This window comes from Schistocerca piceifrons, chromosome 3 (assembly GCF_021461385.2).
Source record: "Schistocerca piceifrons isolate TAMUIC-IGC-003096 chromosome 3, iqSchPice1.1, whole genome shotgun sequence".
Classification (NCBI taxonomy): Eukaryota; Metazoa; Arthropoda; class Insecta; order Orthoptera; family Acrididae; genus Schistocerca; species Schistocerca piceifrons.
The window spans coordinates 217768832-217792894 of record NC_060140.1 but is presented as its reverse complement, the minus strand read 5'-3'; the positions used below and the strand labels follow the sequence as shown (position 1 = coordinate 217792894).

Here is a 24063-nt window from a genome sequence, read left to right as displayed (position 1 = left end):
GAGGTACGAGGGTTAAATTGGGTCAATTCTCCTGGGTTTTTCTTTGTAAAAGAATGTATGAAAATGGAGTTAAGCATTTCACCTTTTGCTTTGCTACCCTCAGTTTCAGTTCCTGTCTCATTTGCTAAGGACTGGACACTAACTTTGGTGCCACAAACAACCTTTACATATGTCCAGAATTTCTTTGGCTTTTGTGAAATGTCATTTGACAATATTCTGCTATGGTATTCATTGAAGGCATCACGCACTGCTCTCTTGACAGACAAACACATTTCATTCAGCATCTCTCTATCCATACTCCTATGCTTTGTTTTACACCTGTTATGCAGTAATCTCTGTTCCTTTAGAAGTTTCTTTACAGTGACTGTATACCATGCAGGTCCCCTCTGATTATGAACTGTTCTACTGGGTACATACATATCCAGTGTGTGGTCAATTATTCTTTTAAACTTCAGCCAGAGTTCCTCTACATGCTCCTGACCTGTGCTGAAAGTTTCAAGTTCCTCTTTGAGATATGACACTATTGTTTTTTTATCTAGTTTACTAAACATAAATATCTTTCTGTCTGTTTTAGTTGCCATTTGTACTTTGGTATACATTGTTGCCACAACAATACCAGTTTCAATGCAGACATCATCAAAGAGATCAGGTCTATTTGTTGCCATTAGATCCAATATATTTCCATTATGAGTGGTGTTCCTAACTATCTGTTGTACAGAGTATTCAGAGAAGATATTTAATAAAGTTTCACAGGATGTCTTATCATGTGAACCACTGACAAAACTATAATAGTCCCAATTAATTGTTGGATGATTAAAGTCTCCACTGATAATTACAATATGATCAGGAGGTGAGTCTGGTGGGTGACAGAAGAAGCCAGTTATCATTTTATGCCCACCCCCAAGACTGCATCTTGCCCAAACAATCTCACATGTAGCTTCAGTTTCTATCTTGATTGACGGGAGTTTCTTGTCTGCTGTGGCAAATGCACCACCTCAATTTCCCATTTGCCTATCCTTTTGATATACACTTATATTTTCCCCAAAAATCTGACTGCTCTCAATTTCAGTTTTCAACCAGCTTGATATGGCCTCTCATTCCGGTTTCAATTTGGCTCATGATTTTAAAACATCTTCCTTCCATCCATGACTACTCAGCAGTTACTGGATGCATTTTTTACTGTTTAGCTGCATCAGCCATGCACATTCCTATTGAGCAAATAAAGTGGGTGTTGACCCCCTCACTGAAGTGATGATGAGAACTCTTCAGAAATAATTTGAAAATATCACCATCACAGTGGGTCTCAAAATCTCCTAAAACTTTGTTGGCAACAATTGGCAATACAATCCCAGAATTTGCAGGATCAGCAACAGCGGCATAAAAATGATGCAACAAAATCAATAACTTCATCAACAAATCAACAAAGTGCAACAACAATTCAAAGTATTATAACAATGACACAACAACAAGTGTAATGGTTAATTCAGAAAGACAGCATAGCAAACATTTCCACCTTCATTTCCTGCATTTCATGGAACAAACAAAGACTGGGAAACATCATAAGTTTCAATTAATTCTACATTTCCAGGTATGAAACATTTGTGATTTTATGGTGAAATAAATCTTGTTGGTATCCTCTAGTTAACATATGTACAAACTGATTCATGCTCTAGTATCAACATCATTGCATGAGAAAGAATCAAATATAGTTATCGGACAACTGATATAAAATGCCTTAGCTGATGATGTACTCTTGATGAACAGTGTAAAAGATGGTATATCAGTTTCTTCAAAATAAATGTAGTAATTCACTTACTTTCAGACCGATATTACGACACCTTATGATCTAGCATATGCGAAAATAAATTCAGTTCATATAATGCTAAAAATATCAACCTTTATTTATGCAGGGCTCACCATATTTGTTTCCTCCTGAGACAAGATTCAAAAGCAAAGACAGGGCAACTGCAGAAGCAAAACAAGGCAAGCATAAAGAAACCTGACAGTACATTGTGCCTATGAGGTGATCACATTGTGCCTGTCATGTGATCTCAAGATGACAAATTATCCTAATCTGAATTAGATACACGCCCATTCCCAGGACCAGAATAACTAATGGAAAATCTCTCTAGCAGTCAGTACATTACCAAAATAGATCTTGTGGAGTCATGTCTACAGACAGCATTAACATGCTGACTACCAATTTTTTCAGAATGAAATACATTAACGTATGAATATTTTAATTAATGTCACAGCCAGAAGTAACAATATGAAAAAAGATATTTTGTGCTGTTTCATTTTCCAATCCTAGGAGAGAGGACAGGGGGGATGGGGCAAACAGGTTTATTCATAGATACCTTCAGGATTTCAGAAGATGGCTGCACAAAAATTACAAGAGATACACTAAATGGACAATCAGTGGATACACCATCCCTCCACATTTTTAATTCACTTTACATGTGCTCATTATGGGGAGCATTTGTGATGCAACAACTATCAATACATGTGTGCAATTCATTGACATGAATTGGTTGGGGATGTGCAAGTGCAACGTAAACTGCAAATATATTAACTGAGTTGCCAGCAACAGGTGCAAATTAATTCATGAGCAGAGGTTATTCAAAAAAAAAAAAAAAAAAAAAAAAGAAAAAAGAAAAAAAAAAAAAACCCCCTTGAAGACGGCACAACCTACAAGTGAAATCTGAAGTTACAAGAAGTCTGTTATCAGGCTTCCTTCTACTGGTGGGACATTAATGCCCAACAATAAGATGGAGCAAATTCTTACTGGATCTCTGATAACCTATTGTGAGACCCTTAAGTCCCAATGGTAGTCATCATCATCACCATTATTTTCCAACTCTAGTTTCCCAGGTGTGGTGTACAAGTGCATCTCCTTCTATCTTCATACATATTCTGTTCCTGGATAACTTCCTATTTGTGTCCTTTCTCCCCACATCTGATCTTACAGTCTCTATCCAGCATTTTCTTGGTCTTCCCCATGGTCTTCTTCCGACAGGGTTCTGATTGAAGCACTTTTTGGCTGATCTTTCACTGTTCATTCTCATTATGTGGACATACCACTGAAGCTTGCATTTATTTATGACACTGGTAACAGGAATCTCAATACCAGCTACTTTTCTATTCACCTCATTTCTGATTTTGTCCTTTCTAGTTGTTTGGTTCATAGTCCTAATGAATCTCATTTCTGTTGCCTGAATTCTGTTCAGCTCTTTGTTTAGTAGGGTGCATGTTTCTAACTATATGTAAGGACAGGTATGAAACAGTCATGGTAGTCATAGGGTTAAATGAGAAATCACGTCCACCAAGAAAAATTTTCAGTTTTGGGTAGAGATGTAACTCTGACAGAGCCATATCAGGTGTATAAGGTGGATGTGGCAACAATTAATACCTTAGTTTGTGTAATTTTGTCATGGCGACAGCACTGAGTGCGGGCGTGTGCCAAGAGTTGTGGCACCCATCTTGCAGATAATTTTTTCATTTATAATTCTTCATTTAAAATGTGATACAACCCTTCAGGTGATACCTGGCAAGTGTGAGCAATTTTGGCACTTTCAAGTGGTGATCCTCCATGACCATTTTGTGCACTAGTGCAATGATTTCTGGAGTAGTGACACATCTTGGCTGACCACTGCGAGGATCATCACCTAAGCTCTCCCGACCAAATTAAAATTCATTTGTCCACTTGGCAACAGCTGAATATGAAGGAGCAGAGTCCCCCAGTGTACTCTGGAAGTCCTTAGCTTTCATACCTCTCTTTATCACTGCTCAAATCTCAATTTTTTTCCATCTTCTCAAATCACTACACAGGAACAAAAACAGAGCCATGTCACTGCCACAGCTCTCTTCCAAGGACACTGATGTGGCATGTGTTCACAGGCAACAGTCCAATGAATATCACGTGAATGACTCGCTGTGCTAGTGCTGACCTCTCATAGTTATTCAGAGAACTTTTCAAACTATCCTCATAAAACTGCTATTCAATGAAGGTTCAAGAGAGGCTATTGGAAATTCATCCAGTTATGTCAAAAGTGTTTGAAAAAGATGCTGTAATCTAGATGCAAAGCTTTATTGAGAAATATAAGATTATTTTGAAAAAAAAAAAAAAAAACAGTTCAATTTCAACATGGAAGAAGCACTATACATGCAATTAACAAGTTTGTTGAGAAGATTGGCACATCAATGGACACTAAGAATAAAACTGCAGGAATCCTTATGGTTTATCCATAAACTTCCAAATGGAAGAAAGTAACACAAGGTGTTCCTCAAGGCTCTGTTACTGGACTTATTTTGTTTATGTTCTACATTAATGATTTACGCTTAATGTGAATGCCCTATTGGTTTTATTTGCCGATGATACATCTGTATTAATTGAAGACCATGAGTCAGAAAACATCCATGTCTGCATTTTCAATGCAATAAGCCATCTTAAGACTAGTTCTCCATTCTACTAAACTGTATAGCAATAGTGTTAAGTGTATGGTAATCAAACTCTACAACCACCTCCCAAAAGAAGTATAAAGTATTCAATAATCAACAAAATTTAAAAAGAACCTTGAGGCACTCCTGAAAAAGCATTGCTTTTACAGAATACAAGATTGTCATGAATATGATCTATCATAATAAAATTATATATTTTTATTATGTTTCAAAAATCAAACTGTTTCATAAGAGAAAACCCATTGTCCATTAATGACCTTTTGCTGTTACATAATAACCAGCACTATTATTTGAAATAAAACTCTTTCATTAGAAATAACCTACTGTCCATTAATGAACTTTTGCTGTTTGATTATAACCAGCATTATTATTTGAGCTTATTCTTACTTTGGTATTATTATAAATAAATTTGTAATATATCTTCAATGAGATGTACACTATAGGAAATGGTGTTATGTCTATATATGTTCTCATATCATTTGTTTGACTTGTCCCATATCATGTTGTACACTTCTGTACATTGAATGGTCGAGTGGATCAATAAATATACAAATACAAATACAATCTAGAAACAAGGTTTCAACTCTATGGATTAACTCTGACCATCCCAAAAATCCATCTGATTCATTTCAGAAGGAAATTAAAATAAGTCATAAAAATTAAAATCTAGAAGAAGTGGATTCTGTGAAACTTTTAGAGTTAAACCTAGGTAAGAACTTAAATTTGAATAACCATGTTGATTAACTAGTCTGCAAATTATGCAGATCTGGATTTTCAATGGAAATGTTAACTATTAACATTGACATGCACACAAGAAAAATCACGTACCATTGTTACTTATAAATTATAAGGTGCAGTACTGTCTTTTAGAGAAATTCAAGCAACATATTATACTGAAACTATAGAAAAGAATTATTAGAAATGTGTGCTGTATAGCCAAAGAATTTAAAATCTAACACTGGACATTTTTATATTAATTTGTGGTATAAGACGCACCTGAATTTTGGAGACAGTTTTTCAAAGAAAAAAGTGCACCTTATAGTCCATAAAATATGATACTTCTGTGATGTTACTACTCATCTGAAGTATTCATGAAGGATGAACTGAATATCTGAGCAGAATGTGGTTTATTAATAGTATTGTTTTGCAAATGTAGTTGTCTTTTCATGAAAAAGTTATATTAATGTTAAAATACTGCTCTGTTCTATTAATATTAGTGAAGTTGTATTACCCATGTTTTCTGATCACTGAGCTTCAAGAATTATCTGTCAATCTCAGAACTCACAAGAACACCTTGCAAAAACAAGCTGGCACTTCATTGGGAATTCAGGCACCATACTATGCATGTCAGCTGTAGTTCTGGACTGATGAACTATTGTACACTGATTTGGGACAACAGTACTCACACTCGTCACATCGACATCCAACTAAATCAAACTATGCACCAAATAAAAGGCACAGTAAAGGTGACCCCAATCTACTGGGTACCCACACTAAGCAATGAAGCTCCTCTCCATCTTTATGAGAGAAATCGGTCATCAGAGAACTCAAAACAATCAAAAACAACCTTCTTCTACAAATCCATCAAGACATCCCTGAGAAATATAGAATCGTACAGCCCTCTAGACATCCATCCATAAGGAATGCAACAATTTTGGTTGAAAATGGGTTCACCCTAATTTATTGGTGGAAAGAGGAGTGGACCAAACAAGCACCACTGCCTATCATAAAGTGCTTTGCCTCACAACCACACCACCTGGCTTCGACAACCCTCACAAAATCTGGGCTACTCTATATAGGTTATGAACAAACCGTGGTAGACATGCTGACATTGTATAGATGTGGAACAGTATGTTCTCCTGAGTCCAACTGTGTTGCTTATAGGCAAACTGTAAAACATAAAGTTGAAGATTTTCCAATGAGAGCCTTCACCTTCAACCACTCCAAATTCTTGGACACAATCAAAAGACATTAGAATACATCAGCAACAGGGACATTTGACTATAGATGTGTTCCCATATATTTTGTGGCTGTATATATATTTTATTTATTTTTATGCCTATCCTTTTCTTTTTCTATGTGACCTGTGTGCCTTATATGCTTTCTTAATGTCCCTATTGTAGACTACTTACAAGTAATTATTTTGTGTGATGTTCTGTACCATTGCACTAAATAAATAAATAAATGATGTGTCTCTTTTACTCTAATGAAATGATTAACATCTGTATGTTATAAGGAAAATAAACACTTATGAGGCACAGTGTTTCTAACTGAATAACAGCTTTCAACACATGCTGGACAATTTTTCTCTTACAGCACTGTATGAAGTAGGAAAAGCCACACAATAAGACCTATTACCACAAACAGCGATAAAAAATATTTAACTTGAATGGCCAAAGTGCCTACCAGCAGACACATCTCTAGTATTGAATACATATCTCTTGCTTTATCATTATCAAATGTTAAATGCAGTGTCATCTTGCCACAGACAGAAAATTTTGAATCCATGGATGATCTTTGTGAATGGCTTCCATCCTTAAATACCTCAGTATCTCCATCTATCCCATTGGGGAAAGTGATGAATTAAGACTCTGGCCAAGTAATGTGTTTAATGGCTGGGAGTAGATATCATCAGAATGGCCAGTATGGGATGCATCATTTAGACCTGCAACCTCTGTAACAGCACTATTGTAGATCACATTAGAGCACCCATGGGAGTGGCTGGATACAGCCTCCAAAACGCCATTTATGAGTGCAGTGTGGTTCATTACTGAAGACACGCACTACAACTTTCCTTATGTCATGAAGATGACAGTCATCACATCACAGATCATAATGTAGTCTCTGGTGAAGATCTGTGGCATAAACAGGGTTCCACTTGAGAGTTTCTCTAGCAAAAACATGTAGTCCTGCTTCACAACGTTCACAAATTTTGAAGGAGGAACACCATACAGAACCTGCTGCACACAGAGGGGTCAGCCAATTAGGACTCAAAGAGATGAAAAGTGATAAAATATTCCAAGGAAGATCTCAATCATTCCTTTGCAACTTAGTGCTTCATCCCCATCTACAGCTGACTCCTGGAACTGTTCACCTGTCACAACAGTCTTCAGGAACACTACAATACCAAGCAGGGTACTCTCTTTCTTACAGCTTCCATTAACCACTGGTGCCTGAGAAGCTGTATAATGGTGTATGGGCACTTATGGACGTGGATCCAGCAACACCTGGCATGGAGGCTCCAGCCTCATATTATTTCAGGCAGATACAAGCTCTGCACCACAGTTGCCATCAGTGGATCAAGCCAGTCTTCTTATGCTGCCAGTGCTACACACTGTTCCAGAGCCACTGATTCTGACAAGTGCAGAAATGTCCTTTGTTATCAATCTAGATAGCATTTGGTCCACTACGGACTCTAAGGGTTGGTTAAAGGGAGCGTTCAACATACCTGCGAAATGTTGGTATGGTTTCTGATAAGGTACATCAATCCCATTCAAGAGTCACTCTTTCAGGCAGCCAAAGACTATGTCTTCATCATCACCTTTGACCAGGTTTGTTCCATAGTGCAAGGGGCTACTGTGCAGAGAGACAGTACTCTGTTTATACTCATCAGGATTGCCAACACAAACGTTGGGACAGGTGCAATACACTCGGCTGTTGCAGTTTGATGTGACTTAGGATCTTATTCACTTGTTAATGATGATTCAGTAATTATTGTACTTTGTGCTGCTCATAGTGTACCTACACCAAGGGTGTACATTCCCTTTGTTCACATAGATTTGATGTTGACCAAAACATTAAAATATGTACTCAATCTTAAATGTACACATCATGAGTGCCTTGAAGAAGCCTGAAACGTGTGCAATTTCCAGATCCAGAGATCACTCTCTCAGTTCACTTCTGCAATAGAAAAACTGTTTCAGTTTGTCCATATTTTCTCAAATATATTATTGTGTCCGACAGTAGAGTATGGGCATACTGAGTGGTTGTGGCAGCCATTCATTTGGGTGGGGGGGAGGGGGGGGACAGCTGGTTGGCAGTCATGTGCTTTTAAAATGCTTTGTAGAAATTACACTAGAATTGGTAAATAAAATGACTGCTTTCACAGTGGATCCTGCATTTAATAGGGTAGGGCAAATCAATGACAGGACTGGAACAGGGTGTTCTGGGTTGCTGCATATGCCATGTCTTGGGTTTTCCCCAGGTGTGTGGCCAATATTGCATGGGCCTGGGGGTAGGCATAGCATAATAATGGGCAAAGGTATTTTGTAGCTGGGTAGGCAGTGGAATACCACTGTGTCAGAGATGGGAAAGATGTTCCTCGTTCTATGACACTACTAAAGGTGCTCAAAGCCATGGCAGCAGATGTAGTTAAGGTATTCCAGATTCGGATGATATTGGGCAATGAAAGGAAAAGGGGGTAGCATGCTCCTTTGTAGTAGTCATGAACATGATTGAAGATTTAGGGCATGCATGGATAGGGTAAGAAAACCTGTTTGTGAACTATGTTTGGTTGGTAGTATCTGTATGTGAAAATGCTGATAATAGCTTTAGTGTACTGGACAAGGGAAAAAGCATATGCATGCAAAAAATTAACACATCTGTTATTATTATTTTCAAATATTCCCTTAAAGGAGAACATGTGAACTTAATTAGTAATAATTTTTCTGTATTCCTTCATTATTCCCAAATTCCCTTCATACACTCACTGTGTTCGCTCTTGCATTCCTCAACCGTTTGTTTCATTTTTTCTTTTCTGCATGTTTCTCTTTAAGTCTATCATTTTTTATGATGTTTATGAACTGTTATATTATCTTGTGTGAGTCTAACTTTTTTAATATCTCATTTTGTTTAACAGATCCCTTTTGCCTTGTTCTATAAAATTTCATCCTTCTTTTTCTAAAGTTCTCCATTATTGTTTCTGCCTGTTTGTAGATCTCTCACAGTGACCTCTTTACCCTAATTCCTTCATGAAAAACTGGTCTGAATATTTTTATGAGAATTTTCCTTTCCCGCTTTTCAATTGCCCTTATTTTTGTTTGTTGTGAGTCAACATAAATTTTACAGCACAGAATGCCTCTGGAAGAAATACTGTGTTGTTATGCCTTAGTTTTGCATCGACAAAGAGAGATTTTTTTTATTGTTATGACTCTATATGAGCTTATGTACCTTTTGTATTTTTGAGAGTCGTTCTTGATTTGCTATAGTGTTCAATACTGATGGTTGGGTGATCCTCTCCTAGATATTTAAAGTGTGTAACTTGTGACACTTCCCTGTATTGTGTTACAATGGGGACTGGGGTGGTTTCCATGTATTGAGTTATCTCATATGAGATTTATAGGACACTTTTCTGTGAGATTTTATGAAACTTCTCCAGGGCAAGTTTAGCTTTTCACACACACAGGATGTTGGACACCACCAGGTGGCATTGCGGGAATGTGATGTGGTAACAAAAGTATGTAAGCAGAGCAGACATGGATGGTGAATCACTGTTGTGAAGATGTGGGCTGCAACTGGGGAAATCCACTGAGATAAGAACTTTTACAAAGGGCACATTATTATTATGCAGAGCCTGTGAACAAGTATCTTGAAAACAGCGAAGCTGATTGACTGTTCATGTGCTACTGTTGTGAGCATCTACAGAAAGATGTACAGGGACAGTGAAACTATCACTAGGCACTAAATGGTTGGACACCCATGACTCTTCACAGAACGTGGGGCTCAGAGGCTTGTCTGTTCAGTAAAGTATGATAGATGGTGATCTGTAGCATCTCTGATGAAAGAACACAATGTTGGTGCATGCACAAGTGTTTCAGAGCACACCGTTCACCATACTTTGTTGAAGATGGAACTCCACAGCAGACCAACCCCACATGCTCATATGTTCACTCAATGACATTGTCAATTATGATTGCACTTGGCATGTGACCATTGGGATTCGACTGCTGGTCAATGGAAACATGTTGGCTCTTCAGGTGTATCATAATTTTGCTACACTTGATCAATGGATGTCTCCACAAAGACCGTCATCGAGGTAAACCGTAGCTCAAAACATGCAACGCACCACCAGGGATGCAGGCTGGTCAGTGCAGTATTATTCTAAGGGAGACATTCTCCTGTGTTTGCAAGGGACCTGTGGTAGTAATTGAAGACACGTTGATAGCTGTGAACCACCTGCATCCCTTCATGCTTGATGTGTTCCCCAATGGCAATGTCATCTTTCAGCAGTATAATTGTCCCTGTCTCAGAGCCAGAACTGTGCTGCAGTGGATTGAGAAGCATTATAGTGAAGTCATGTTGATGTCTTGTTGACCAAATTCGCCCAGTGTAAGTCTTATGGAACCCATCTGGGACACTATCAGCTGCCATCACCGCGTACACAAATCAGTGCCCCATTTTTTACACAAATTGCATAGACATCTAATACGACATACCTGCACAAACCTACTAACGAACTGTCAGATTCCTGATACACAGAATTAGTGATCTATTTCATTCCAAAGACAGACAGACAAGCCATTAAGCAGGTGCTCATAATGTTTTGGCTCATCAATGTGTGTGTGTGTGTGTGTGTGTGTGTGTGTGTGTGTGTGTGTGTGTGTGTGTGTGGTGTGTGTGTGTGAGAGAGAGAGAGAGAGAGAGAGAGAGAGAGAGAGAGAGAGAGAAATTAAGTTATGTTGATGGTAAACAGCATATAAATTGGATGGATATATATCTATTGATCTAACTTTACCTTATGTAACCAACCGACATTTACCTACATGAATTAGACACATATTAGATGTTTGGCAGAAAATTTATTACATAAATCTAATTATATGTTTCACTCAAGCCTTGCTAATACATTAAAAGTTGTATTACCACTTACCAGGACTTACACATGTTTTTGCCTTTTCTTTCCTTGTGTAGCATGTTATGTCAATATATAAGAAGACAAAATACAGTAGACCAACACATACTAGATAGATGTTGAAAATCTGAAAATGAAACAGAAGCAACCTATCTTGTGGATTACTGCTTTGTAGTAAATCATTTACTTAAGTAACAAATGAAACTGGCTGTGTATAAAACTGCTTCAGTACTAGAATTTACATGTGTATTATATTTATAAGGTAATTATTTCCAAGATAAAAATTCAATCACATAAAATGTAAATAATAGTAAATGATAAAGGCAGAAACAAAAAAATCTTAGAATTGCTAATCTTTGGAACCAAAGGTTGCTTCATCTGGTAGAAGGGAGGAAATGGTTGGAGAAAGCAAGACTAATCTGAGATTATATAGGAAAGTCACATAAATTCCCTTGTTCATGGTGACACAAGAGCACTGGATAAGATAGAAATTGTAAGTTTTTCGTATATTTTTGTCATTGTTGGTCCCTCTCACTGAACCATATTCTCCCTCTCTGTCCTGAGATTCTACGTGTTTGTTCCACTTCATTTTTACATCCATTACAACATTTTTCCCACCCTCCTTTTTTTCTCAAAAAGAAAAGTAATAACATTAGGGTACAATGTTGCATCCACAATTAGCTCTTTAGAGATGGAGCACAAAGAAGGAAGGACAGGGAAGGAAATATACTGTGTCTTTTTCAAAGAAACAATCCTGGAATTTTTCTTTTATATGGAAAGTATGGTAAACCAAAATGGACAAGGATCTGGACTGCTGTCCTCCCAAATATGAGTCCAGTGTCACATCACTCATTCCTTTTGGTGGAGAAAGTAATATCCAGTTATAAAAGTTGTAATTTAAGAGACTTTCAAAATGTATGTTTGTTGGTATATACAATAAAATACATTCTATAGGCTGTGTGTTCAAAAGTAAAATAATAATATGTAGAGACAGGAATATTATCACAAGTGTTGAGGATACAATTAGTACTGATTTCCTAATAATTTTGATCACTTTTGGTGTGCCACAAGTATTAAATGCTGCTACTGGTTATCAGAAAGTTTACTGTCAGTCTTCGACCGTGTACCTTACAGATATCAACAGTGAAAGCTGTAAAGTATTTATGGAAGATCTTGGCTCAAGATAAACTTCATGAAGCCCACAAAACAGCAGGCCTACAAGAGAATGTCGTACTCACAGTTTGTCTAGGGTATTAGCAAATCAAACTTGGGATGCAGTGTATATGGAAAGCAATGTAGATGATGAGTTACCTAAATTCTCCATGTTGTTTAAATTAATTTTTGAGGAGCCAAAAATAGCCACTTCAACAGCAGCAGCTAAGGAGAATAAACGGATAATAGCAGATACTAGAAAGTTGCCCCAGGGACTAACATTTCTCACTTTGTTACAAAAGCACTACAATAATACACAGACCTTAGATTACAATCATAGGTACAAAAAGATATACAGGACGGTATGGATTGCTGCAAAAAAATAATTTAATGACAAATTAATATATAATGCAGAAAATAAAATAAAGTTAGTTTGTGATATCACAGGAAAAGACAACACAAGAATAATAACAGACAAATCAAAGATGGGGATAGAATAATCAAAAATGCACAGAAATTGACAAATGAGTGGTTCCAGTTTTACACGGAAAACAGGGTGCAAAAGGTAGAGCTGTTTCATCTGTCTGTTGATGATAAATTTTTAGTAAAGCAATTGTCAGACAAGAATTATATAAACAAGCTGTGCCTCAGGATAGTGTGTTCATTTCAGTTCTGTTCTTAACACAGGCGCTGACTCCATGGGGCCTGAGGGAACCCGAGTTCCCTCAAAAGTTCATTTCGGGGGGGGGGGGGGGGGCAGAGCCCCAACAATAGTTTATGAAAATTATTAGTAACATTATACTTTGTAATATCACAAAATTATGTTGGAATTTTTTATTTTTCTTGTTTGACAATTGTTACCTTTTAAAATACATTCAGTAATGAGTTAAAACAAATAATTATTATGGTAGTAAGCAGGTTAACTGAAAATGAGTGGTGTGAATCATGATAGTGTTACAGTGCTGCGGGCACACTTAGAATTTGTCCCAGTGAGCAAACCTTTGGATAAAGTCTGGCGCCGGTGGGCCAGCGCTGCGGCCGCGGTGACATCAAATGGACTGGAACAGAAGAACCTGCGACCCTCCACCTCGCCTTGACTGTTCAAGACATTATGACACTGCAGCTATAAAAGCCCACCTGCTGTCACAGTCATTCAGTGTGGATGGTTTCATTCAGTGAATACTGCAGATGTGTTTAGTGTTCCAACTTCAGTGTCTAGTGGACTATTTTATATGACTATATTTTATTTGTTTACTTTAGTCTCTCAGTGTATTGTGAATTAAGTTTGAAATGGATAAATTTGTTACAAAAAAGGCGTGCTTGGAAGTTGAAGATACTGCAAGTCAAACTCTAACAATTATTGTGTCGTCAATTGCTTCATCATCTTCAGGCGAGAACCATTCACACCCAAAACTTGGACAATCTGGTAAGGGAAGACCATTTCAGAAGTCTTGGTTGATCAGATATACATGGATAAAATATGAAGCATCTACTGAAAAAGTTTTTTGCAAAGCCTGCAAAGAGGCAGATGCTAAAAATCTTTTACAATTTTCCTCAAGAAAAGAAGATACATTTACTTCGGTAGGGTTTTCTAAATGGAAAAAGGCTTTAGAAAAATTCTGTCTTCGTGAAAATACGTTTATGTATAAAGAAAGTGGTCTGAAACTAAATTCTATCACTCACTGAAGAGTGGCCTCCCAACTGAATGAACAGCTAGATAGTAATATGAAGAAAGGCTGTTTAGCTCTTGAGACAATTTTTATTGCCGTGCAATTTCTATACTGACAAAGACTAGCAATTACAGGGCATGAAGAGTTTCAATAGTTGGAACTCCGAAAGAATGTCATACCTGAGTTTAAAAATTGGTTAGGACATTCAGGGTATAAGTAGACATCCCACGATATTCAAATCGAGATCATTGATCTACTAGGAAAGTCTGTGTTGAGGAAGGTATTGGCGTCAATCAATATGACTGAACATTTTTCTATTGTGGTTGACAAAACAAGTGATTCTCCAATTCACAAACAAGTGTCATTTTGTATTCGTACTGTCAATGATTTCTTAATCATCAACAAAGACGTAATTGGCTTGTACAAGACCCCCAACACTGAATCACAAACTCTGTTTAGTATTTTAAAAGACATTTTTGCTCATCTTGATTTGTCAATGGATAACTTAAGAGGACAGTGCTATGATGGTGCCTTGAATATGAGAGAGAACTTCAAAGGACTAAAAAAGTTAGTTTTGGATTTTCAACCAAAAGCCCGTTATGTGCACTGCACTGCTCGCAGTTTAGACTCAGCAGTTGTAGTCAGTCTCTGCCATCTTACATCTATGAGGGATATTATGGTTTTAGCCAAGGACCATAAGGGAATCCAACAAAAGGATGGGACTTTTCAGAAGCATACGCTGTGAGAACGCCAACGACCGAGCTGGTCTACGACCCCTTTGCCCAACTTGATGGACTATGTGAGCTTCTAGTATCTTGAGAATACTGAAAAAATTTGAAGAACTTCTAGAGTTTTTTGAAATATTTTCTGCAGAGGACAAAACAGAAGCAGGTTACTAATGTGCAGGCTACCCTAAGTCAAAGTTACAATTCAAGACTTATTTCTTTTTACAGCATAATTGTCATGCAATGAACCCAGCTGAGGATGTCAATGAAAAAAATTCAATGCCCTCATCTAAGTGTTGCTAATCTGGAAAAAATATATGAGGGCTTGATTTGTATATTGAATGGAAGATGTGTTAGTTTTGAACACTTTTGGGAACTGTGTTTAAAAGAAAAACCTTCACAAGTTGATTATCCTTTGCTTCCTCAGAATCGTAGTATACCAAGTAGTATGAAAACAATGAAGCCAGTTCACCACACACTTTCAAAACCCCAAAGGTATACTACAAAGCTACTTACAATTTAAGTTTGTGAAACGGTGCAATCTTGCATTATTGAGCGCTTTGCTTTAACTGGACTCACACCAGTCATTGCAGTTGAACAAGAGTGCTTGCTTTTAGTAGACAGAGGTGAAACAAATTTGAAAAATCAACAGAGTTTTTGAAAAATGACCTATACATTGAGAGACTGTGCTTACACTTGAATATGTTAGCCAATATCGCTAATAAAAAAACTACTGGTCTTAAAAAACATGCATGATGTAAGAAAGTACATTACACAAGAGCCTGCAGTTATAGAAATGTTATGTGAACTAGTGAAGTGCATTAAGCTTCTCCAAATAGCTCCAATCATGACTGCAACAGCAGAATGGTCATCTAGTCTTCTTAGACATCTGCAGTCATATCTCCTATCAACAATGGGACAGAAGCAATTGAACAACTTGGCTGTTCTTCATGCCCTCTCAGATGTTTTGGATGAATAGGATATCCGACCAGTCATCAATGACTTCATATTCAGTAATCCAGTCAGATGGTTGACATTTGGACCTTTCTAAAGACAAATGCCCTAATAATGGCATTTAGACCAATATTATTTTTTTAATAAAATAGTGAATGAAATACATACATAATGTTAAATTTTCAGTTTTGAAATATTAGTACTAGTTTAGTACTGTATTACTATATTACTATAGTACTGTATTAGTTATTTTCAAATACTTAAATATTTTTAGGGTGTAGACCCAATTAAAACCCGCTTTTTACATACTTTTTGACTGGAAGTATTAGGCATACTGTATTAACTTCATTAACTGTATTAAAGCATTGGCTTTGAGATATTATTTTTATTTAATGAACCCCGAGCCTTATTCAAAGTAAGCTTACATTAGCTATTTCACTTATTAATCAAAGTGCTATTACTGTGACAGTTTAGGATTTGTTTAAATATAATTTCAGTCTTTTCAGAGCTATATATTCACTGCTCTGCAATAGTGTATAAGCATGATTATTACTGTAAATTAAATTAGCTTTTCATGAAAATATCATGCGTGTTTATGTTTTGTTTCTTTTTTCAAAGCTAAAAAATGTGTCAGGCTTGTCGAGTTTCCTGGAGTGTTGAGTTATCAAGAGTACAGTTTTTGGGGTTCTAATGTTGATCTTATGACTCTAAAATGCCTTAAAAAACTTTAAAACTCACTATTTTTCATCTAAAATTTTAAAAAATTTACCAGGGCAAGACCCCCAGTATGGGCCTCCCCAATATTTTTTATAAGTAGGCACCCCTGGTTCTTAATATGTATCAATACCTTTACACATAGTGTATGACACGGAGAAAAAATTCTTTTTGCTGATGACAGAAAAATCATATTCATTGATAAAACACAGATTCTCCAAATAGAAAATGCAGATAAAACTTCCAAGGATGTTTACAAGATGACAAAAAAAGACAAAATTTTTAGGAATGAATACTGATCATCAGTTAACATGGAATGAACACTCAAAGGCACTGGCAAAAAGAATGTAACTAGCATATAATGCTATTCTGTCACCAGTTTGTAACAGCCAGTGTCTTGTGGTGACTTACTATTCAAATATACATTCGCTTCTTAGCTATGGTATTCTTTTCTGAGTATCAAACGCACAAAACATGGATACAGTTTTTGAAACTGTAGAAGAAAACAATAAGAATAATAACTAGAAATAGCACGCAGGCTCATTCTAAGGAACTATTTAAAAAACTGGGTAACCTTTCCACACAAAGTGAGTACAACTGCCAATCTATTGTTCCAATCAGGAAAAATGTTACTAAGTCTTTCACTAATATAGAAATGTGGAACAAGAACCAGATTGCACTTGCATAGGAAAAACAAACAGAAAACTCAAAACTGCAGTTTCTTTAAGGGAATAAAATTGTATAACAAGTTGCCCAAGTATATGAAAAAGATTACTAAAATACATCCATTTAAAAAGGCAGCTAAAACAGTATTCATGAGTTATGCACACTATACAACTGATGATTACATGGCGGACTTGCAGCAGTGGCTAATAATGAATGGGGACAACTACAACACCCTGTCGAATTTCAGTACATGATCACAATGTACTGCATTTATAAGAAAATCATGTGCTAAGATCTATAGTGCATGATACCAATGCTTCGTCATTCACCTGAGTTCAAAACCTCACTCATTATGAGGGAGATGCTGACTCAGTTTTTCAGGCAGACTGAGGGCAGGACATGAAGATGTGCATGGTGCGTAGTTGCAAGTTTATGGTCGTGGAGTCAGTTCTCCAAACACAGGGACTAATCAAATGAGACACTACAGTTGTTAAGACACTGATCTCATATTCGAGAGGATTGAGTTTGCTATGTTAATGCAACTTCTTTACATTTTCTGTGATTTCTATAAATCAATTCAAGAAAATGCCAGGATGGTTCCTTCAGCAAGGCCATGGCTGAGCATCTGTCCCATCCCCATAAAATCCTACTTATATATTCCATGTGTATGTATATTTTGAGCTATTTATTTTTATTATCTTATGATGAGAAATTCTGTATCATTATGAGATGATCCCTGGATGAATAAATAAATCAGATCAAATCAAATATCCCAGTTTTATGTTTTCACTCAGCACTGCAATAAAGACATTCTAAAACTGAGTTTGTCCCTCTGCTCCTCTACCCTTTCAGAAACTGCTACATGGGAAATGGTTAATGATTTATACTCCAGTAACTCTTTCCTCACACAAGGAAAAGGGTAGATTGCTACACACTGTAAAGATGACACACTGAGTTGCAAACATGCACAATGGAGAGACTATTACATTTGAGCTTTCAGACTAAGCCTTCTTCAGAAAAGGAAAATGCATACACATTCTCACAAGCAAGTATACACCTCACAGTCACATGACTGCTATCTCTAGCTGCTCCATCCAGAAACATGTCAAACGAGCAGCATTCTGGAGTGGGGCGGGGAAAGGGGAGGGACTGCATGGTATGTGTAGAAGAGGAATTGGTGCTCACTTGTGGAGCATGCATTGATTAGAGATGGCAGGACAGGCCTGAAAGACATAATGTCAGGAGGAGGGAGAAAATAAGATGTGGAAAGGAGCAGAGAAGGGCAAAAGACTGGTGAGTGCGCCAGCAGGGAACAGTGAACAGTGAGTGTGAGGGGGAGGCTACTTGTAAGGATGTGACAGGACAGAGGGGGTGGAAACAGTTAGGGAGAGGGCGTACAGATAGTAAGTTACTGTATGTTGAGGCCAGGATGATTTCAAGAGTGGAGAATGTATTGTAAGTATAACTCGCATCTGCAAAGTTCACAAAAGCTGGTGGTGGACAGGAGGTCCAGATGGTCAGTGTTGTGATAGAAATAGGACTACATTCACATCCATATCTGAAATTCCTTCCTCATGTGAACATTCTCTGAAGAGATCAATTTAGCTTGAATTTTTAACTTTCTGGACTTTATACTGGTATGTCTATACCCAGTTCCAGAAGTAAACTGTCCTTTAAAAAAATAGTACAAATGAGTTTACTACCTCAGATTAAATTTCACATTAATATGTTACCTGATTGATATTAGCAACCAAGGGGAGTAATCCATTTGTTTGTAATCTAACTTTGAAAGTTTCGTGATATGAACTGTGCAGCCATGTTGCACCACATATTCTTTCAAATTTACTTCTCCCCTATTTCTGAAAATCTATGATGTTTATTCATTTGATTACTTAAAAGGATAGCTCTACTTGAGAGCTATCCATCATACCCTTAACAATATTTTATTCAAAGTGATTTCATGATGAACTAAAATGTAATTTAAAATGCTGCACCGTAAAACTCATTGAAATTGTATATGAAATTAAGTAAACCTTTCCAAACTGAATATCAGAACATGTAGGGCAATATGTGGGACATTTTTTTATGTAAGTAACGAAATTCAGCTAAAGGCTTTTAATTGGTATCTTGTAAATCTTACTTTTAACAATGTATTCAATTGTTCAGTTTTATACAGCCGGAAATGGTGCATGAGCCACGGAGGTAGTAAGTCAAAGAGTAGTAAGAGATAGTGAGTACCAGGGAGAGAAAGAGTCAGTCAGTGAGTCTGCATTATTGTCTTTCAGAAACTGTTTGTGTGAGACTCTTTCGTAGACCATCTGGCAAGAGATGTATACATCATCAAAGTACATCGATATCAGGCATAATACAAAACAAGAAAAGTGATTTACTCCATGTTTTATTTAAAAAATTAATACATCAGCAATGTTGAACACTGGGGTTTTCTGAAGCAACAGCCCCTGAGGCTAAAACAGCTGAGTATCTCATCATATGGAGCAGCTAAGTTATTATGTGAACTTCTATTAACTGTAATTGAAATTTTCTAGTTTTCACTCATCTTCGTACTAGTGAATAGTGGAGTCCTAAACTATTAAGTTGTTCCATTAGTATGATTGAGAATTCACTACTACCACTGTCCAATTATAGATTGATTTCACCAACTGTTCTGAACTGCAAAAATGGGAGTTATTCTTACAGCACGTTTCTCATTTCTGAAGTCATCCCAGCTTCAACCTGCAGTTACTTACTGCCCCACACCCTCCACCCAGCTCTTCCCGCCCCCTCTGACCTGTCACCTTCTTACAGTTTGTCTCCCCTCACCCTCATTGTGCGCTGGATGCTCTGTCAGGCAGTGCTGATTGCTCTTCCTTCACTAGTAGCCTGCTATCCCACCCCTTGCCCTGTCCTGCTCCAGATTATTGCTCTCATTCAATGTAGTTCTATTTCAGTCTGGCTGGAGTGTCCAGAGATGATGGTCATGTGTTTATGTGGTGTGCTCACTTGTGTGAATGTGTGTGCAGTTTTCTTTTTGGAACAAGGCATTGGCCAAAAGCTTATATGAAACAGTCTTTTCAACATGCCTGTCTGCAACTCAGTGTGTCATTTTTATAATGAGTAGCAGTGCATCCTTTTCATAATATTGTTGCTGTCTCCCACTGTTTGATCTTCCCTAATATCGATCCACGTAACAGGTAGAGCAGGCTCTGAAAGAAATCTAGTTAATTATGAATAAAATTATTTCAACAGTTGCTTTCTCAGTTATCTCAATCAACAAGTTTCAGTCTCCTTCTTCTGGAAGCTCAATATTTATGTGAATACATGGCTATTTTTCATAGAAAATAGTTACCTACATCAGTAACAACAGGGGCCTGTTTACAAAATGCTATTACTTTTCATGCAGCAATGCAATAAGATTGCTACTTGCCATCTAACTAACAGGAATTTTCACTTCTTGAACCTAGATAATCAGATAGTTTGTAGAAGAGTGGCTGATGAGGCAAACTTTCAGTTTTCTTTTGAACTGGAAGGGATTCCTAATTTGTTGCTTCATGTTAGATGGGAACTTGTTGAAGACCATTGCACTACTGTATGTAACTCCACCATTGCACCAGTGTACATAACTTCACTCTAATCCCTCAACAAGGAGGCAAAGTCTGTATGGAAAAGTACTTGAATAACTTGTACTGTGACTGTGCATATGACAGATCAGTTGAAATTGATTTTATTATCAACAAATACCATTAAGGAGTAACTGTACTAGGGGGGGGGGGGGGGGGGGAGAATTTCAAGATCCTTAAACAGAGATCTACAAGATATTGGGTTACCTACTGTACACAATATTCTTATGCTTGCGTATGCTGAATAAATACTAATAATGCGATAAGAGAATCAGGAGTGAAAATATGCAAAACAAAAAAATAAGGAAATATCCTTGCTTTAGGTCAACACTGTGAAAGAAGCTCTTAATTGAAAAACATGGCAAACTGAGTTGTCATTTCCTCTAATGATTGCTCAGAAGTAAGGGAAATAATTAGGAAGATTTCTTGCCAACATAATAACAACTGCACAGAAGTAAGGGAAATCATTAGGAAAATTTATTGTGAACGTAGCAAACCATCAGTAACTGCATATTCAGACAAGGATATTCCCAAACAAATCCAAACACATCAGCTAGGCAATAGTGAATATTTTTTTGAATCTCTGCCATAGAAGACAGAATCCAGCTTCTTACTGTCACCGAGCATTCTTAGAAGATAGTTAGGCATTCTGTTTCAACAAAAGAAAACAATACATCTGCCTTTTCTCACTGAGCAAGCTGAGTTTAGCTCTGAGACTCATGAAACTACTCCTAGCTACAAACAAATCCTGTACAACATATTGTGGCATCTAAGGAATAAGACAACAGGAATTCTCCTATCAGTTTCTAATAAAATCAAACCAATAAAATCAGACTTTCCTGATTCATGGAGGTAGGAAATCTTGAACCATCTCCTGAGGCTAGCAAAGCATCGTATATTTTCAAGAATTTTGCAATTTTGTTGTTCTCACTAAGTCTGGAGGAAAGACCATGCCTCCAGAGCCCCTCACTGCATGGGTTGTTGCATCTCACTTGGCTCCTAGCATCCAGGAAGCACTCACTCACAACCAACCATTCTACCCTTGATAATCACTGGAGCCAGTAATTTCAGTCACTGAAATGACTTTCCTATATAGATAACATCCTAAGATATATTTTTTGATCTTGAGAAGGGCTACAATACTGAAACTTCCTGGCAGGTTTAAACTATGTGTCAGATGAGGACTTAGCACTGTAGCTGTTACCTAAAAACATGTGAAGCTTCCTACAGGCAAGCAGCCTAGCAGTCAATGGTGCCTGTTTGGAAGCTGTCACATAAGTCATCAAAGTCTTACTTGGTGTGACATGGGTTTATGTCAATTGGAGGAGTAAGTAGAAACATGGACTTCAAATGTTCCTTGACAAGTTGGTTTGTGTTTGAGTGCATTTTGACCAGTAGCCACAGCAAAAGGATTTATAGGCCAATGGTTGAAGAACCTGATCCCTGAAGTGTTTTCACTGTAGGTTCTGCAGAGATGAAATAATTTTTGTGCAATTCCACGAGGACTGTTGGTGCCATTGTAACTTACTAAGCAGATTCATTTGGATAGTTTGGAGAACATTCAATCACTTCACAAGTACCATCATTCATCAACAAAATAACCATACATGTTGTGATACTCACTGCAGGCTTTACCAGAATTTTACACAATAACTAAACACTTTAAATAAAAAATCTACATAGGTGTTTACCTTTTGAGTAGTGGATATTCACTAACCAAGGGTTTGTACATGATGCCTGTTTATAAATATACATATTACAGTAATTACAAACTGGTAAAATACTGAACTATTTGTTTCTATATATTAGCACAATATTAATGACAATTAAAAGGAACAAAAATACAATAGGCAGTGAAGTAAGTTCCTTTACATAATAGCCATATAATAGAAAATTGTGAAAGTATAGACACTATACAGTTTAAACAGTTTAAACTGCATTGTGATTCTGAAAGTTTCTACAAAATGAATTATTCTAATTGGAATAATTAACAAACTACTGTACTAGGATATGTAAGTAAAGGTATATATTTTTGGAAATAAATATTGGATCTACAAAACTATGACAACTGAATTTTAGAAAGAATTATATTTTGAGATTGGAACTTTCTGGAACACAAAAGCTTTGAATATGAATAACATATGAATATAAAGTTTTTGGAAAAAATGAAATGTTTGCTGAAAGGTGGAGAATGAGGTCTTTTAAAGAAACTGTGCCAATCTCAAAAAAAAATTCTAGCATCATTGACTATTTACATTCATAGTATCTGTAGATACTGCAAATCATTAATATTTCTCAAAATAAAATATTTTCATACAAACCAAATGCACTGTTATCTTCAGGAGTCATTCAAATACTGGGATAATTAAGTTTAATGAAATACTTCTTGAATAAAAAATAAGGTATTCCATACAACTATCATATGTGCACTATTAATGAAGAGAGATCAGAAAAGGGAAAAAAACACTGACATTAGGAGCAGTACAAGAATGAGTATGATAATCCTATCTTGCTCTTTTATGACATTTTTATGGACACACAATGAGTAGATTACGATGGCCACAGGTATATACAAGAACAGTCATATAGTCAGTTTGCATTCTGAGACTAGTGAGCTGCCAGTGTCCACAAGACAACTCCCCAACACTGCATAAGGCATACAGGGTTTTGTCTGCAAACTATGATTCACTGAAAATGGACTAATTGGACTGAGTTTCATCCAGCTGTCAGTGGAGGCAACTTGTCAACCTGATAGGCCTAGAATTATTTTACATTCACTCAACAGAGAAGAAAATAGTGACCACTATTTTGTTTTAAAACTGTTATTTTACAGTATTTTATATCAGCACTGAAACTGTAAACTGGTGGCAAAACTTTGGTTGCTCTGTCCTTTCATTTGATAGTGTTCTGGAGATACATTTACCAACAAGTATGCCATTTATAAGATGAACTGACAAGCATCTTGGCTGCACTGGAGCAGATGTGATCTATTTGAGCTGCAAAATTCATCACCTCCTCTGACTCCTTGAGAAAACTTCTGACAATACACTGCACCAAGCAGAGAAATCAGTTCAGCCCATTCAGAACATAATGTCCACCTTTATCTAGGGAAAGAGACACTGTGTTGCAGTTTATGACAGTGAATGTGGAAATTATGGTAATCCATTTCAGATATGAATACATAGTAGGCAGAGAAGCAAACCCAGCACCAACAGTAGCACAATGTGCTGTCCATTTACATTCATATTCTCAGTCTT

At 36.9% G+C, this 24063-nt stretch overlaps 1 protein-coding gene across 1 annotated transcript in view; it reads right to left on the bottom strand.

Annotated features, from left to right (window-relative positions):
• Positions 1–24063, bottom strand: part of LOC124788523 (proton channel OtopLc-like) — a 220359-nt gene that overhangs the window by 54010 nt on the left and 142286 nt on the right. Inside the window, exon 8 of the mRNA XM_047255793.1 lies at positions 11327–11435. Within this exon, the coding sequence (XP_047111749.1) occupies positions 11327–11435 (109 nt within the window). The remainder of the gene's footprint in view (positions 1–11326; positions 11436–24063) is intronic.